The sequence below is a fragment of the Scomber japonicus genome, chromosome 13, assembly GCF_027409825.1.
Source record: "Scomber japonicus isolate fScoJap1 chromosome 13, fScoJap1.pri, whole genome shotgun sequence".
NCBI classification, from domain to species: domain Eukaryota; kingdom Metazoa; phylum Chordata; class Actinopteri; order Scombriformes; family Scombridae; genus Scomber; species Scomber japonicus.
Window position 1 is genome coordinate 16,606,674 of NC_070590.1, and position 19,336 is coordinate 16,626,009.

The 19,336-nt window shown below is 37.5% G+C and overlaps 1 protein-coding gene across 1 annotated transcript; it reads right to left on the minus strand.

Annotated features, from left to right (window-relative positions):
- Window positions 1–6,209: 6,209 nt before the first annotated feature.
- On the minus strand, window positions 6,210–16,486 carry pygma (phosphorylase, glycogen, muscle A). The gene is made up of 20 exons (XM_053331677.1): window positions 16,169–16,486; window positions 14,072–14,173; window positions 13,898–13,976; window positions 13,664–13,767; window positions 13,296–13,427; window positions 13,077–13,188; window positions 12,904–12,986; window positions 11,375–11,518; window positions 11,058–11,150; window positions 10,646–10,792; window positions 9,719–9,882; window positions 9,430–9,544; window positions 9,219–9,320; window positions 8,782–8,929; window positions 8,547–8,605; window positions 8,322–8,463; window positions 7,950–8,157; window positions 7,002–7,136; window positions 6,657–6,723; window positions 6,210–6,507 (listed from the first exon to the last, which is right to left on the minus strand). Exons 1-20 carry the CDS (start codon window positions 16,409–16,411, stop codon window positions 6,364–6,366), a joined length of 2,523 nt encoding a protein of 840 aa, XP_053187652.1. The 5' UTR covers window positions 16,412–16,486; the 3' UTR covers window positions 6,210–6,363.
- Window positions 16,487–19,336: the final 2,850 nt, after the last annotated feature.

Below are 19,336 nucleotides of genomic sequence, written 5' to 3' on the forward strand. Positions count from 1 at the left end.
AGCTAAAATCTGAGACATTTTTGCCTGGTGTGTGTCCTGATGATTAGTTTTGAGGAATGTGTGCACTTGTGTAATGATCAGCATGAGATGTCAGGCTGAATGAAGCTGCAGGTGCACCAAGGCAAAACAATACTTTTCGTTTTTTCAGCTGTGAGACTTTGATCGGACAAAGATTTGTCCTTTCAAATTCCTAAGCTTTCAGGGTGTTTTGCAGCTTGAGAGCCCGAAAAGTACAGGTATTTGACAGAATATATGAAAAACTTTGGAAAAATGAAAAAGATAGAAAGAAAGACTTCCTTTGGGCCGTGGGCTGTTGGCTTTAGTGTAACTTTAAAAACAGTGAAACAATAAAGTGGAGGGTGAGAGCTGACACAGACACAAAGATAAAATCAGCCATTTAGGCTTCAGAGAGTGAACCCAGATCAGTTTTAATTCTAGCCTTGATTTATACAAGGAGATGATCAAACAGGCAGGATTGTTTTTCAAATATAAGGACAAAGCTGTGAATTCAGCTGATATTTGTACACTAATGGGAAACAAGAGAACACAGCCTACATACAGAGTAATGGGATCTTCGAGGTAAACACGGGTTATTTCACAAAATGCTCTGTAAGTCAGACTATTTAGAAATCTGCTCTGGCATGTACAGGCATCCAGCCGGTAGAAATCAGGTTGGTTTGATTGTGACCAATGTGACACCAATAGAATTACACTGTGTCCATTATTCAGTCCTTTCTGTTGAATGGATTTGATCACAGACACATGTGCACCACTCATATTATCTAAGACAGTTTTATTGTAGTACAGTATAACCCTATGATTGGAGGAGCAATCAGTGGGGAAAATGAATACTAAAATACAGAAATATTTTAAATTCCATTTTTAAAACCTTATAATTAATTTTACTAAATGGCTTTGCAAGACCAGACTTCATTTCCTTATCTTATTGAAAGTTTTAAGCCTGTTTCAACTAACATAACTATTAGAGAATTAGAGGGACTCCCAAAAACTTTTTTTTTTTTTTTTTTTAAAGAATTCAATTTAAAAAATGAATAATTTTATAATTTCAGTTTTATTTCGTTTTTTTTGTAAAAGTTGCTTTCAGTAGCTTTTTGAACAGCTATTAAGAAAAAAAACAACTTAAATCTCTGGAGATTATCAAAAACTAATTTGTAAGGGGATGTTAAGTCACTCTAGAATCCACATATTTTTTATGTTTTATTTGCAGATCAAACAAGACTATAGGCGCGTTTCCACTGCAGGAACTTCGGGGTAATTTTATGGGGCCAGCCCCATTGGTGCATGAATCCACTGCAGGAACCTCCTCCACAGGGCCATTTACAGGAACTTTTACAGGAGTACCCACTCCAGGATAGGTACTCATGACGTCTCCAAGGGGTCCTACTCTGCAGTGGAGACATGGCCACTGAGAGGGCCGAGTGAGAGGACGGTTCCTGTAGAAGTTCCTACCCCCTCCTTTTACCAGGAACTCCTGCACTGGAAACGTGGCTTAAGAGTCTACAGCCTACTGAATGCTAACAGCTCTGTGGTGCTTTGAGCTAATTGCTAATGGCAGCATACTGGTGTTTGTTTGTTTATTTATGTTCACTGTTTATAGTGTGTTAGCATGCTAAAATGTGCTACATAGCACGACACACAGTGTACAGCTGACGCTGATGGGAATGCCATTAGTTTTGCATGTGGTCATAAAACAAAGTAGTATTGGACAAATGAAACGTTTGCCCCAATGATTGCTGTAGAGGAAAATTTAGAGGATCACATTGGCTGTGGTGAAGGATATATGTAGACATCCATAATAAAACTAAATATTGTAATTATATTTCATTCAGACTCATAAATTGACCAACAATTGATCATCTTTTAGTCTACTGATGCCTAAAGTTGCTACATTTTGCCCAGGCAGCTATTGGAGCCCTGAACCTCAACCTGTGTGTTAAGTCAGCACTGAGCACATAAAATATATTTTGAAAGTTTTTTTTTCCCAGAATACTTGGCTCACATAGCGGTGAAGTGAAAAAACCTGTTGGGCATGATGTATACCATTGTAAGTTTTTGTCACTTTCAGGTCACATTCAACCAAATTTCAGCTCTTAAGTTGACTTCATTTACAGACTTGAGAGGAATAGGATTCTCCTATTTCTGTTTATCTAAAGCTGGTTGATGCGGGTCTGGACTTTAATCTTGTGAAAAGGCCCCGAAGAGAAAGAGTTATCTTACAATTTATGACACCAGTAAAGTCTGCAAACACATTGACTTTAGTGCCTCTTGCTCTGTTAATAGTTACAAACAAACACATGTGAACACATACACCTGTGACCTTTAGTCTCAGTGCAAAGCAAAGAAAAATAAAAGTTTAATCAGCTGACAGTGGAGGTCCAAAAGTTTTAGTCCAATAGGAGCTGTTTTTATATTAATCCAAATGTTCTTATCTTATTTGATGTTTCAAAAAAGCTGAAGTTTTAAAATACTTGTTATCTATAGGGGAGACTGGGGACAGTTGCAACAGGGGACAGTAGCAACAAGTCTTATTTCTCCAATCAGAAGCATGCTAGAGTGATGACACTCACACTGAACATGCTCAGTTAGACCCTCTGCCCACCAAAAAGAGAGAGGCCATATTGAGCATCTGGTCCTGCTTTTATCAAGAAAAGTTGTTTTGGAGGTATGAAAGTAGCTTTCTTCATGAGCTGTATTTTTGTCATACTGCCCTGACCTTTTGTATGAGTGAATCCTAACTTACCAAGTTTGAATCATTGTTTTGTTGACTATTCAGTAACATGGTTAGCATGTGTCAATGTCAGTGTGGCTGGCTAGCACATGATGTTTTGTCATGATTGATACCATGAGGAGACTTGGTAGAGACAAGTCAATTTATTTGTTGTCCTATAGTAAATAAATCATCTAAAAATAGAAATTGTATTCTGTTTGTTTTCAGTATGCCAAGAGTGAGGAAGAGAGTCACTAATAGAGGGGTTCCCCTCAATATTTTGGAACGAGCCTCAGATATTGTAAGAGATTAAGGCAAATTAGTCAGGGCGCAAGCCAAGGCCTTCGACACATGTCACACCACATTATTTAGGTTCCACAAAAAAGAGAGACTTGTGAGCGGGACATCAAATAAGATACTGCTTGCAGGGTACTGGACCAGCAAAAAAGTATTCTCAGAGGACCAAGCAAATTATTCCAGTCTTCTTTTCTCACACTGAAGTTTTAATAGCTTCAGTAACATCTGCTTATTGACACAAGGTAGGCCTATGATAAATATTACTAAATAAATAATAATTAATTAAATTGAATGTGTTTTTAATATGTTGCAACCGTCCCTGATCTGTATTGCAACTGTTCCCATGTTTGGGGTCAGTTGCAACATCTGAATTTTTCTATTCAAATCAATATTGTGATTGATATGTTATATGTAACCATCTCTAAATGGTATGGGTAATAAGCAGACATGTGTGAGTTTAATATGTAAAGGTTTGGTGGGCCTAGTCCAAATAGTCTCTGAGTAACTGAGAGTAATGTAAAAAGTGTTGCAACTGTCCCCAGGCTCCCCTATACAGAGCAGTATAAGAGTCATGACAAATCCCTTATTTATTTCTCAGTATTTGCAATCATTTACCTTAATACAAGTACCATTTGATAAAACATATTGTTCAGTCATGCAGCCCTTTTAAGTCTCCCTCAGCTGTGTCATATATGCTTCACAATAACTGGCTCATTCACAGTTGTGTGCCTATCACCATCCAATCATATTCATGCTGGTGAACAACACAGGGATTATAATCTAACACCAACACCTCTCACTGCATTGTTTGCTGCTGCAACAACACCCTCCTTATGTACAGTAGTATTGTATATTTGTATTGTTGATTGAACTCAGATGTACAGTATGTTCATATGTTTATTAGGGGGATTAGTTTCTCAGCAGAATCCTCTTTGCCAGTGCTTTTAGAGCTTGGTCAAATATTAGAGCCTTTTCTGACAAACCTAACTGTAACTATTTCCTTGAAAGGATCATTTCTATTACGTAAGAGTCTCGAATAAACCAAAGTTAGGAATTCTCATTACACCAGAAGTTAAATGTCAGTATAGCTTACTTTTTGGTTAATGCTACTTTTGTCATTTAAGAAATTATTTTGAAGAAGGATTGAGGCCTAGTTCTTTTCTTACTGTACTACGTAACTGTGTGAGGATATCTTTGTTCCACTAATTTTGATCCAGATATTGTTTTGTCAGATAGTTGACGTACTGTTTTTCATACAGTACGATACAGCCTCTATATGTCTTCATGGGCTTGAAAACAACTTGATCTGTGAAAATATCTCCATCTTAATATTTATGTATTCCACAGGTTTTAGTCATAATAAATGAAAGGACATCCTGTTTGTGCATGTGTCATGACAACCTGCCATGTTTTTATTCCCACCAAAGACACACAGGGTTTACAGCCAGATAGCAGACACAGAGCCATGTGTCCCACTGGGTTCAGCAGACTTTTCTCTTTTGCCTCTGGCAGCAACAGCTCCTCTAAGAGGCGACTCGAAGAACTGATTTTAAACTCAATACCTTTCTAAATCCAGCACAAATGGGAAAGTGGGGCTTTACTGAAAAATGTTGTGATTACCTTTCTGAACATCGGTGCCAGAAGAATATTGTGTTTTGTTCATAAATGAATACCATTAATTTAGGTGGCTTAGTGATAAACTTGGATTTGTTTGACAATAACAGCCAAACATTGCAAGTAGGCTATAGCAGGATCCCAGCATTTACAATATTTGCAGATAAATGCTGTAAAGATTCCTAAAAAGAAAAAGGAAGGAAAAAGTCCAGTTTGTCAGACACAGTCAACTTTTAGAAAGCAGCCATTTTTTATAGTGACATTGTGAATTATTGTTTTAGAATAAAGTTGGTTGGTGGATCAACTGTACTTCAACAAAACCCTGGTTTGTTATCAGGACAGCAAATAACAGCTGATTCTAACATTACTTGACTGTCTGTGGCTGCATCATTGGAAAGACACTGAGCCAGTCCTGTCTGCTGATTGACTGTGTCTAGTGTTGCTACTTATCTCTGTTCTACATTGTCCCATTATGTGTTTTATCTAAAGTGACCCACTTGGAACCTTTGTCCTTTTTAATACTTCTATTTAACTTATTTAAGATTGTTGGCTTACACTGGATATTATTTGAGATGAGTGGAAACTATACGATGACAGCATTAAACTGACATACAGATAACGAAGTAGATAACAAGTAGTAGAGTAGTCTTAATCATGCTGCCTTCAAATTGGTCACTGTTGTCTACAGTGTAGAGTAAATTTAAACAGATTTGCTCTCAAATCTCACACATCTGACCATATTTTCACTGACATAACTGTTTTCTCGAATTACAGATAAGACTTCAAGACCTTGTAACATTGAGTGTATTTTATTATAGTTTTTAATTGCACAGTTGAACACAGTTGTGTTTTTTTGTTTCATTGCAGGTCATATGTAAAGTGTAAGACATCATTTAAGTGATATAATTAAACTGAATCAAATACACTTCAGTTTTGGGGTTATGGTTTGTTGTTGTTTGTTATGAATTATAATTCTTCTTTTGCAGTTGATTCATTGTTTCTAAAATGTTATTCTGGGATCTGATCCACTGCAGAGCCATAGCCCTGGGGTTATTGTTAGTTTAAGTGGATTTGTTTGCGCTGACATTGAAAACACTGACAAAATTAATCATCGACACCAACTAAGATGTACATTGATTCTTAATAATAATAACTTAGAATATAATAATAATAATATATAATGTAAAATGATAATACATTGACTGTGTTTTTAGATTATAGTTCAAATAATATGAGTGTGTTGCTGGAAACTACACTTATCACTTAAAGGAAATATACCTGACTTTCCCTGATATTGTATAAGAACAGGTAAAAAAAAACACATTGGTATGGTATTTAAGACAAATTTTAATCAGAATGGGTTTGAGTGTATATATTTTCGTTATAGTTTGTATTTTTTATTACAAAAGTATTGCCAATAAATTCACAAAGCCCACCACAAAGCTTGTTTATCCACTTCATAGCAGCTAAACAGCAATTTCTGCATCCCAGAAAACAGTTTTACAAACCACACTGGATGTTTTGGGTAGGTGGGTATGAAATGTTAATGTAAATGTAAACTAAGAGTTTTTATGAAATTGAGTGTTGAGATGCAGAGAAGCATTTATCACCAATCTCAGTGGACGCGGGTTTGTGGGGGCTTTTACCAGACACTGTATCTACCATATAGGCTCTAAAGGAGTTCAAGTTGGGAAAGTTGATTGGTTGGCCGTCATGTTGACAGTTTATATGTCGGGGGCAGGGAGTTTCTCAAGTGTGGGCTCCATGCCCCAGATCTCACGAGCATACTGGGCAATGGTGCGATCGCTTGAGAACTTGCCACATCCGGCAATGTTGTGGATCACCTTCTTGGTCCATTCCTTGGGGTTCTGATGTGTGGATGAAAAGATTGATGAGTGATTGTAAGATCAGTGTCATCCCAGTAGTGGTGATATATTTTAATATAGGCTACTCATGATGATTAAATACTATAATTCATAAAGGACCTTTATAAACCATGTCTTTATAATAAACATACCTTGTAAAGAGCATTGACCTTCTCCTGGCATTTCATGTAGTCTTCATAGTCAGCAAAGACCTTAAATCTGTGCAGAAAATAATATAATTAACTTAATGAAAAAATACATATACAGTAGTATTTGCATGTATGTATGTGTATACTACTGGTTTTTCCTTCTTTTTTTTAAAGTAGGAAACAAGTTTATACACATTGTTATTTGTATGTGTGTATGCATGTGTGTGTGTGTGTGTGTGTGTGTGTGTGTGTGTGTGTGTGTGTGTGTGTGTGTGTGTGTGTGTGTGTGTGTGTGTGTGTGTGTGTGTGTGTGTGTGTGTGCTGTGTGTGATGTGTGTGTGTCTTTACCTGTCATGATGCATCAGCATGTTGACAATTTCCTTAAACAGGTCAGGCTGCTTTGGGCTGAAGAAGCCTCCAGAAATCTGGTCCATAGCCTGTTTCAGCTCTGGCAGGCGGTTGTAGTAAGACTCAGCATGGTATCTAAGCAGGTGCCACAAGTAAATAAAGCAGACATTTAGAAAAAACAGAAGGCTGTTGTTGTAACCAGTCCATTCACAGAGTAGTCGTCAGAGCTTACGCAGAAGCGTCAGCTGGTTCCCCAGGGCCACACCTTTAAGTGTGGATAGCCTCAGCTTGTGTGGAAAAAGCAAACATTTGAGAGTGGGTGCGCTAACAGCTAACATGATAATGACAAAAATGTGAATGACTGCAGTGTTGCTGGATTTTCGGAGTGCATGAGGCTCACTGCACTGATATCAAGAAGTCTTGACAGTTGGACTGTCTTGGAGATGCTTCACCAGATGTATTTGATACCTGGTCGCATTACTGTGTTCTTAAAGACAATACAGTAGTGGCACAAAAAAACAAGACAAGGATTAACCTTTTTCTTGCCTCCGCTTCTTTTGTTGTGCCCCTACGGCATTATGTCAAGATCAATCTATATTTCAGAATAAATCAGTTTGTGTGATTTGACAAACTTTTGGTTAAATATCTATCATTTCTAATAATTAATGTTGAATCAAAAGGATGTCATGAAGATTTCCATTCATACAACACAATGTTTTATGACTTGTTCATGTAGCCAGATGTAGATGATTGTCAGAGCAACATCTGAATCCTGGAGTCTAATTCCAAAGTCTGTGAAATGCATTGAAAAAAGTGAAAAGGTATGGTGGTGAATAAGTAATATCACAAGGTGACTTATTTTATCAGCTACTGAACAAAATGTTGTGTTTATCATAGAAGCCGGAGAACACAAATGCAAGTTTGCAGAGATGGGGGTTCATTGCTTACCCTCTCCTGTCAAGTTCATCGACATCGTCCACCCTCATGCCGAAGATGAAGAGGTTATCCTCACCAGCCTCCTCAGCCATCTCAACGTTGGCTCCGTCCATGGTACCAATGGTCAGAGCACCGTTCAGCATGAACTTCATGTTGCCAGTGCCAGAGGCCTCAGTGCCAGCTGTGGAGATCTGCTCTGACAGATCAGCTGCAGGGATGGCTGAAAGATGACAGAGGTAGAAGGTTGTTGAGTCTAATAAGCATTTTGTGTTTTATGCTGTGTATCAAAAAATCCTGACTGGGGACATCTGCTGAAGAGGAAATGAACAGCATGATGATCATGAGAACAGATGAAACTGCAGTAGGCAATGATTTGTTAATTACCTTTCTCTGCCAGTGTGACTCTGTAGTTCTCCAAGAAGATGATTTTGAGACGATCTCCGATGACAGGATCATTGTTGACCACTTCACCAATAGCTGTGATCAGACGGATAATCATCTTGGCAGTGTGGTAGCCAGGAGCAGCCTGCAACAAAGGAACAGTTAGAGAAATAATGCTTGATGTAGTGACTAGGGTGAGATTATTTTATGATTCATGAAACTACAAACCTTTCCTCCAATCATGATAGTTCTTGGAGTCCACTGCTTGTTGGGCTCCTTCTTGATGCCTTGCAGAGACATAGAGAAGTTAGATGACTTAAGTGTCTGTGTATTCATGTGCAGCAAAATTATTTTCAGGATCTGACACAGACACAATCTATAAATTCCCTGAAATCATTTTAATAACAAGAACATTTGAATTGGAGAAAATGTCTGATGCAGAGGGTTTTGAATGTGTACTTACGGTTATAATAGGTGATCATGTGCAGACAGTTGAGCAGCTGTCTCTTGTACTCGTGGATTCTCTTGACTTGAATGTCAAACATGGAGTTAGGGTTGATCTTCACCTTGTAGTGTTCCTCCAAGTGCACAGAGAACTTCAGCTTGTTTTCCTGAGTTATCAAAACATGACAAATTGTGTGGTTATTGGGACTGTATGTGCTATCTAAAGATGCATATTCAGAATTTCAGTAAACAAAAAAATATATAGATAAATACTATAATTAGAAGAACAAACATTTATGTATGTTAACATCAGAACAGTAGCTGGATTTATGTATCCAGCTGTAAAAAGCACAATTATCTTCTCACAAGTATTTCATTTTCATCTTAAGCACAATAACATTACTTTCAAACTGACACATTCACTGCATAGTTAAGATAATCCATTAATGACTTCACCTGCTTCACTTTGGCAATATCACGAATGAAAGCTTCATCGTTCACAAACTTGCGCAGACCCTTCAGCTGGTCAAGGTCACGAATGTAGTCCTCACCAATTTTCTGATCAACAAATGAGAATTACTGAATGAAACACATCTCAGTTGCCACTGTGAGATATGACTTAGATATCAGGTTTGTGTTATTTGTGTGACATATTGTGTGAGCTAACCTCGGCGATGACCTCAGCCAGGCCGGGGTTGCACATAACAAGCCAGCGGCGGGGAGTGATGCCATTGGTCTTGTTCTGGAACTTATGTGGCTCCATTTCATAGAAGTCCTTGAAGCTGCAGGCACAGTATTGCATCACATATATCAGCAATACACAGATGATGGAACAGCCTGTGATACCATAGAGGCTGGGCATTTATGAGTTATTACAAATACTACTACGCACACGCAGTGCCTTTTGCATCACTACAGGGTATTAAGGCAGATTGGTGTTTACAGTATAGACATACATAGTAGCTGTGAGGATGTCCGAGTGGATCTGGGCGACGCCGTTGACAGCATGGGCACCTACAATACACAAGTGGGCCATGTTGATCCTCTTCTGTCCACCTTCCTCAATAAGGGACATACGGCGCAGACGATCATGATCACCAGGGAACTTAGCAGCAACATTCTGCAAAATTTAAGGGGACATGAAGATGAACTCATAGGTCATTTTTTTCATTTTGCCAGCTAATTAATAGATTTGTATTATTGTAAATATAAAATAATTTTATTATATATCTTTCATTTTTAAATTTACTGTTAACAGGCTAATTTCCCTCAGTGTACAATTAGAGCTACAGCTCATAAAACGTGCACCACTTCATGTTATAAATATTTCTCCTACGGGAGTCCATGTAACTTAATTTTGACAGATGTTGCAATTAAAAGCCAATAAACATCATTTTGCTTTTTGGCTTAACAAAATCAGAGCAATTAGGTCCTCATGACAATCTCTAAAGTCAGTCTCTGCATTTCAATAGGTTCATGTATTTTCTATTTCCATAGTAGCAATCTTAAAAATATCAATTCATAATCAGATAAAGGGAATAAATGTTGGTATTTTACTTGTGATTCTTCTTGTTTTTTCTGCTTTTCTAACTGCACATATTTTTAATTTCATGTTGTTTTAAAACTTGACTCTGTGAAGGTTTTAAATTGAATCCTCACCCGAATTCATTGATTGACCAACCTTTGACATTACATGTCTGGGTCAACTTGCATCCTCACTAAGGTATAAAATATATATATATAAATATATAAAATCTTATCACTATATTGGCACCTAACCACAGACATTATGGTTTGCTGTATATCATAAGGAGGACGTGTAAAGACACACTGTATGCAACACATTATAGAAATGATTACATGTTGCAATGTGCAGAACTAACCTCCAGGTGGCGACGGTTGATCTCATAGACAATTTCCAGGTGACGTGGCAGCAGATGAGCAAACAGGTCGACAGGCCAGCGCTCCAGAGCTTCAGGAAGAACAGTGTGATTGGTGTAGGCACAGGTTTTCACACAGATATCCCAGGCCTAAACACAAGCAAGAGAAATAAAATATATGCAAGAAATTATAAAAGAAAAAGAGCTATTCAAAACAGACTTGAGAGACACTGTAAATAATGACTTTGCAAAGGTAAATTGTGAACTAAATACTAAATACTATTTTTCTGTGATTTCCCAATCAAAAGCACTGGATATGAAGCAAAGCAAGAAATGGTAGAAAGTAACTATAATAATCAACATTCAAGAGGTAAAATGGAAAATTCTGTTCAGCTTTTATGTCGCCCTTCCTCACCTGTTTCCAATCAAGTTTCTCTTCATCTACCAGAACCCTCATCAGCTCAGGAATAGCCATAGCAGGGTGAGTGTCATTCAGTTGGATGGCAACCTGAATGTGCAAAACATAATTAAATGTCAATGCAGAATCAGAATACACAATGATTTGCTTTGTAGATATTGTTCATTTCAACAATTCTCATAAGACACGATAAAACCCACATACAACCTGTTCGACACACTGACAGAGGCAATTTAACAAAGGCACAGACAGAACATCAGGGGGAAATCTTTTCATTTTTTAAAGAAACGGTTTTGTTGACTTTTTTGTTTCACCTTATCAGGCAGTTTGGTGAAGTCTGTGCGAGCAATCTCCCTGGAGCCAAACTTAGAGACCTTGAAACGACGGACGATGTCTTGCAGGGTGGCAGACACCACAAAGTATTCCTGTTTCAGGCGAAGCTCCTTCCCCTCAAAGAACTGTGGATAAAGACACATATTTGTCTGTTTCTGTTCTGCAAGCACACATTTTGTTCATTAAACGCAGCCTTTTGCATATCAGTGACTGATTTTCACCCCTGAACATTTCAAATCTCTTCATTTAAAAAGGATAATTACACAACCCTCAAGTAGGAATAAAGTAATGACATAGCTGCAGTAGATTTTAGATCTCACATCTGTTAATAATTATCATGTAATAATAGTTCTACAAACATTTATGATATCCAGTACCCATCTATAATATACAGTTTTATGTTGTTATGCACATGTATTACATGTGTGCATGTATTATGCAAATGTACATTTCCATTTAAGAATTTAATTATTTAAAGCATAGGCATAATGTCACGTAGGATTTGCAATATGTGTTCAATGTTTGAACAATTAAAAACTATGTTTTTAAAAAAAATTTAAAGCAATAAATGTTTAATTTCATATGCTACAAAAATGGAGAACAGAGAAGACACTACTGATGTGTTTATCAATTAGTTTTCAACGGTGACTATAAAAATCAGGAAATGTCACCTTTGTTTATTTACAATTACAGCATATTTGTGAAAAAAGAGAAATGTATTGCAAAGACATCATCATTGTAAGGTACGTAGTGAATTGTTCTAAGGATTATTTTAAAGCAATTAATTATTCTGTTAAAACAAAAAAAGTTAATCATTTATCATAAATTACCAGACCCCGATGTGATGTCTTTAAACTGCTAATTGATTCTTACTAATAGTCCAAAAACTGCAGAGCTGATTTATTTACAACAATATGAAATTGAGAGAAAAAGCAGTTACATCTGAGAAACTGGAACCTTTCTAATTTTTCATGGTCAAAATTTTAGATTAAATTAATTTAAATTGACTTATTGATTTACTAACATCACTATTATCTTGTAAATAGAAATTCACAACATAATAGAATAGCAACAACAATGTTGGCTAAACTGAATTCAAACAAAGCTGAAATATCAGATCCACCACTGTGTCTGCTCTCACTTGCACAGACATAAATTACAGACTTGACATGAGTTATAGTTCTGGCTAGATGGTTATCTCCCAAATCCTCCTTCCTGAGCCTGCAGGGAGTCGGCACATGGTGGTCAGGTCTTATGTGAGATATAAAAGACAACTTCAGAGGAAGCTGAAAGAGCACACAGTGGCTCAAACAGATGGTAAAGGACAGTAGGTGGGGTCCAATTTATGGAAATCCATCTCTCAGCGAAGATAATTGTACAGAAGCCACACACTCCACAGCTACTTGCGTAAATCTGTACCTACACTGAGCTATTTCCAATCCAGGTTTACATTTTATTCTATGAGAGCAGATCTGGTGCATTAAAAGGCAGTTAATTCATACTTTCTTACATTGTCATTGGGATACAGCACACGAGAGATGTTCTCAGCCAGGTTTCTGTCCAAAACAGCTTGAATGTAGCCACCAACATTGACTTTAAGAAGAAAAAAAAATTAATCTCATCTCATTATCATTTGACAAATGTTGCATAATTGGATATATTTGATATCTACCAGACACGTACAGTCTTTAAGGTTGAAATCGCAGGGTGCCTTTGCAGACCACAATCTCATGGTGTTGACAACGTTGTTTCTGTAGCCGGGGACTGGGGTGTCATATGGCAGAGCCAACACCACCTGCCAATGCCATCACAGGAAGAGACAGACATTTGAAATACATAACCACATCAGCTGATGACTCTGCAAAATTCTTTATATTCATTGACTTGAAATCATATTTTCACCTGAGTGTCAACCCATTTGACACCATCATGATGATGCTCGGTCCTGCCATAGAAACGCACTGGACGCATGTACTCAGGACGTGCCTTCTCCCAAGGGTTGCCATAGCGCAGCCAATCATCAGCCTCCTCAACCTAGATAATGACACACATTCATATTGGGAGAGAAAAATACTATTAGGTGAGTGGATTCTGTGATGAGACAGACACAGAAACTGACAAGGACTATCAAGTCGTTATAATGATGAAGGCAACTTATCCAGTTAGTGAGTTAAGGTGAAAAAGAAACTTTAGTAACTCTAACAAGGATATAAAGTTTCTTAGAAATATGTAGACAGCAAAATAGCTGGAAAGTTGAAAAAATGTCTTACCTGCCAGCCATTGAGAATTTTCTGGTTGAAGATACCGAATTCATAGCGGATACCGTAACCATAGGCAGCCAGACCCAGTGAAGCCATGGAGTCCAAGAAACAAGCTGAAAACCAGAGGCAGCACATGAAAAAAGGCAGATCGACCTTTGACTATCTATTATACAAAATGGGTTAAGTGAAAAGGTATGAAAATTCTCTGAATTTATCCAATATAAAGGGTGAAAAGATGTTCACCAGCAAGGCGGCCGAGACCACCATTTCCCAGGCCAGCATCTTCCTCAATGTCCTCCAGTTCCTCCATGTCCAGGCCCAACTACAAAGGAAGACAGAAAACACCACACAATTGCTTTAACACTTATAACCTGAAATGTCACTGTTATAACAGGTATTAAACCACATTTTTCTCACCTGGTAAGTGGCCTCATCACAGGCATTCTCAAGTGCGAGGTTCACCATGGTGTTTTGGAGGGTGCGACCCATGTAAAACTCAAGGGAGATGTAATACACACGCTACAGTGGGGGAAAAGGGGAGAAATTATATGAAACTGTATGAACACTAAGATATTTTAGTGTCATAAGCAGGGAAGAAATCTCTGCAGTACATGGCAGGTACACATTTGGTATTGAAACCAAAATCCTGTGATATCTTATACCAAATGTCACAAGCACCACAGACTGTCAAGAAAATCTCCAAGATCCATGATTTAGCTTCACAGCAGGGAATTTATAGAAATGTGCCACCTGAGCCTGTGTTTAGCCTTTGCCATTTAGTTGTGTTTTTCTCTGCTGATGTGAAGGGGGCTAGGGAACAGATTACTTTTGGTATTACATAACACCAACATTTTAGCTAGTGCAAAAAATAGCTCCTGTAGAGGTCGCTATAAAGGTCAGCCTGAGACTGATACTGTTCTGTTGCAGAGTTCAAGCCTGGAGTAATCAAATAATCAAAACATGTGATGGAGCCCTATCACTGATTTGTTAACAGGATCTCCTAAATTATATTTTACTGTATGTTTCAAGTCTTCTCTGATTCGCATCTAATCTAATTATTTGGATTACCTCCTTTTTTCAAGACTGCATATTAATGTCATATATAAATTTAGTTGTTGAAATTGTAACTTTGCAGTTCATGATCTTACATGCAGCATAAAACTCTAGACTGATTAGATGTCATCCCTCCATCAGGTTTCGGTTTAGACCTTTAGGGATTCACCTTTGACCTTTCACTCTAGTACACTGGAAAAAGGTCACACAGTTAGGAGGATCATGTGGTCTCTGAGTTAGTGGTTGCAGTTTCTAAAAACTAGTTCAATGTGTAAAGTAAATGTCTCCATACTAAGATTTATACATAAGGGCTTTGCTTAAGTTACAGTACAATAACACTGCCAACTGTCCTTTTTTGATGTTAAGAAAAATAAGAAAAGAAAAGAAAAGAAAAACTATCATTTTTTTCAATTATTAATGGTCTTGCAAAGTCAACTACTTCCCACTGAGTTAATGACATTGGGCTGAGCTGCACCTGACTTCTTAACCCTCTATGATAACTATATACAATTTTATGTAAGTAGTAAAATGGTGTGGTTTGCATTTTTTTTGTCTGGTAATTCCAGCTTCTGACTGTTATTTTCAGATCATTTCTATAGTTTAAGTAAGCAGCACTCCATCTGCTAAGATACAGCCTTTCTGAAAGACTCTGTGAATGCTTAAATATACAAACTAAGATGCCCTCGGAGGCATGTGCTCATGTGACACAAGTAAAGGCTATGTGCTTTACAGTCAGACAGGATGAGAACAGAAGGTCATGGAGAGGTTTAGTGTTTCATCTCACTATAAGAATGGCAGCATTCCAGCACAGTGCTTAGAAGCCCTTGTGAAGTTTAAATGTCATGACTTGGCATTACACTGACTGACATCAGCCTGTTGAAGTAAAGTTAAGAATATGAAGCTGCTTGCACCAATGATAATGATTCATTTTTGAAATTCATAATATGTGCAGAAGCAAAAGAGCTATTTGAAACAGTGTAAGATCCAACTTCATGCCATAAACTGGGTTAAAAACACTGCCCACATATGACCACAATGTAAATGATGCTTTTAAATGTCTTGAAGGCAAGATCACTTATATAAGCCAATATTCTGAGAAATATACACTCACCAACCATTTTATTAGGTATATCTGTGCAATCTAATGCCTTTGCGATTAATTGTACTTTTACAAAAGTCATACATTTTCAGTTTTTGTGGGCAGTCATTGCCCCCTTTTGTGTATGTTAATGAGGTGGACAAAATAATACTTTTCAATGTAATGCACTTCAATACACCACTACAACCTCAATAATAGGCATAAAGTAGACTTACCGCCTTTCTGACAATGTCAGCAAAAACTGAAAATGCATTAGATTGCATAGGTGTTCCTAATAAAGTGCTCATTATATCAAATAATATATAATAATGGCAAGTCACACTACAGTAAATCTATTTGGTGCTGTTATGACTTCAACTTACTTTGGGATCTTTCTCATAGTAGTACTGCTGGGTACGGATCCACCTGCCAACCAAGTGGTCCCGCACAGTGTGGGCAAGAGCAAAGTAGTAATCCCTTTTTGTTGCCACATTTCTGTCTTTGACCAGCGTGAAGTGGAGATGTCTGTTGAAGTTTTGCTTCAGATCTGTGACGTTCTCAACACCAGCCAGGCCTCTCACTGAAATCTGTTTCCTTTTATCATGGTCAGACAGTGGTTTCGACATAGTGGCACAGGTCTTAGCTCAGGGCTCCGATTTTGGAAGAATGTAAACAGCAAGCACACACCACCAGTCCCAGTGACACACCAAGAGAATCACCAACACTGCAGAAGCAGGTTCAGCATTTTAAAGGCACGTCTATGAATATTACACAGAAGGTGGAGCTGATTGTACGTATTTGGTAAAGGGTGGGGCATATGTTGAAGATGAAGGTTGGAACTTTTTAATTATGTAATATGAATCTACCGTGAGCTCCCCCCTCCCCCTTGCATCAAAGATATAGGATTGGCAGCAGTAAATTATGATGATGAAATTTCCTCTATCAGTCATAAACCAGACAGAAATACAAATATTTAAATGTAATTAGGTTCTATTGACAACTGTGTTTCTGATATTTTCACTTTACTTCATTTAACTGATGATTGACTTATCATTTTCCTTTCTCTTTAGTCAAACTGATTAAAGCATTTGATTTGATTGAGTGACTCAGCACTATTCATTATACAAGAAATACTTTACTTTTCCTACATATTTTTTGGATAACTTGTAAATAGGCTACTCCACTGCCCTGCATAAACTATTCTATGATATTGTAGGAGAGAAACATGCTGGTAATGATAAGACCTGGCAGCTACAGTGGCTAACTGTATTTTCTTCTCATAGTGGACTTGGCAGGAGTGCCTTGGTCGGCAGATGGTTTATTAAATATTAAAAACTGTATGTTGCTGCACCTAAAGAGCAGAACACTGCAAAGCCAGCTAACTTTCATATTGTAGGGTGACACTATATTTATAAATTGCTGCATTAGAGGGCATTTGCAGGATTTTGTTTAAGCTACCTACATTACAGACATTGGAATAGGTCTCACATGTACCTCACCTTGCTCTAAAAGGCAGTCGACATTTTCATGCTACTGTGTCAGTTCACTACTGTCAGTTGTGGTACAGTACTGTAAGTAGTTATAAACCAGTGATCCAGAGTCTGTGTGTAGATCACATCTGTTCAAGAGCCTGAAGCACTAACAGACACAAAATCAGCTGTAGCAGAGCGACTAAAACCCACTCTATTTTCAGTTATCACTCCAGCAAGCCAAACCATCACGAAGTCTTAACCTTCTATAAATAGTAACGCTGACCCAGTCCCAAAGGCCATGATATTTGAAAGGCATATCTTGTTAATGTCAGCATGAGCCGGCAGACAACACTAGCACATTACTATGAGTGGGACCACAGCATAAGGCAGAAGAAAGTGTTTGCTGAGCTGTTATCAGCAGGATGCCATACTGCACTCATATCATTATATTGTTAAAAGTGGGGATGAGCCTTTGGACTGAAATTGGTTAAAAGCTGGATGAAAGGGTGGCTGTTACTTTAGTGTCAAAATGTACTGGATTTCTCAGCACTTTCAATAAATGTTGACAGGAAAAGTATTGGGAGTAAAATTATCCCATCTTTCTAACCATTAGCCACTCTGTTGCGTGATTGGACAAGATGCAAATAGAAAAAAGAAGAAAAAAAAAAGAAAAACAAAAGATGCTGCTGTCAAGCATCATAACAGTTGGACAGAAGCTAAACAGAAATCAAATTGTAGTTGGTGGTTGAAGTGTTGTCAGCGTTTCACGGTCATTTCGGCATCATTAGAAGAATTTTTAGAACTTGTGCTGTATATAAATCCTCTTATGTTCCTTTTAATGTTCCTGCATGCCAAATGACCCCCAGAACAGAGGAACCATCAAACAACAGATGACAGAGATTGAAGCTGGCGTGCCCCTGATTTGTCCATTATGATGAGCAAATTATGTTCTTACATGTCTACTGGCTGTTCTGTCAAATGGTACATCAAGCATTTCAAGACCACACTGAATGCACTGCCTGATGGAAACTGTGAAGAAAAAAAAACAAACATTATTCTTGATGTGAAGGCAAATTTTGAACCACAAATGAAATTGTTGCGACAGTGTTGCCACTGAACCAGGACCACGTGCCTGTAAAACGTGACACAACGCAAGTTTTTGTATTTTGGCTTTTTATTATCTCTTTATTTTCTGTCTGTAAGGAATACAGTTTTTAATGTATTATCTCTCCATCTTACAATCAGGGAGAGGCATGCAAATTTAATTAACTTTAATTTCATTCTTACTCCCCAGCACACATTAAGTCAGTTAACTCTGATGTTAATGAAGACTCTGATTGGCCAACGGTAACCACAGTTATTAATGTTTTGTCTGGCAGGCAATTGAAAAGTGTGGAGGAAACTGACAGACTGTGGCTACTAAGATGCATAAACTGGGATTTATGTGGCAGTTTATAGCTTTAACATGCAGCCTATTTTTTCATCAGACACATTTTTCAGATTACAAAATATGTGGACAAGATGTGGAAATAAATGAAGGATTTGATTAATGTGTGTACGCAGAGACAACGAGAGAAGAAAAAGACTTTTTATGTCGAAAACTGTGGATATCTAAAATTTGGTGTGAAATTTAAAGTGAGTTAAGAAATATTATCAATTAAATAGCATTTTCATATCACATTAATAGTCTAGTAAGCCAATACAGAGGGCTGCCCTTGAAAGCAGCAAACAACAGTAAAAACAGCAAGTTAAATATTTCTTTTGTGTAGATTTTTTAAAATCTATGTGTGCTTTTAGTCTAACTGATCTTTTGCTCAATCACAGCTCTTGCACTGCAAGACAACAAAAGCTGGAAAGATTTATTTTTTTTTCAATTCTTCACTCTTCAAAACATAGAGCTGACATCTAAACAAAAGCTCTCCTTACCCGTATATCTTAAATGCATCTGAACGCTGCCTCACAGAATAATGTGTTGCATTTTCAGGTGCACTTAATGTCTGGTTCCTCCAGCTCTAAGTATCATGTTGCTCTGCATCCTTTTCAGAAGTGTTCTTTTTTAAATAAAGTTTCATTCTTCTT

What these genes read in the sequence shown, in the direction of transcription:
- pygma (XM_053331677.1), bottom strand. Translation starts at nt 16,411, where the DNA reads ATGTCGAAACCACTGTCTGACCATGATAAAAGGAAACAGATTTCAGTG. An exon ending in GTGATGAGGCCACTTACCAG is followed by an intron (nt 13,977 to 14,071) that starts GTGAGAAAAATG and finishes CTTCCTTTGTAG; the next exon opens with TTGGGCCTGGACATGGAGGA. An exon ending in ATATTGCCAAAGTGAAGCAG is followed by an intron (nt 8,930 to 9,218) that starts GTGAAGTCATTA and finishes TTGATAACTCAG; the next exon opens with GAAAACAAGCTGAAGTTCTC.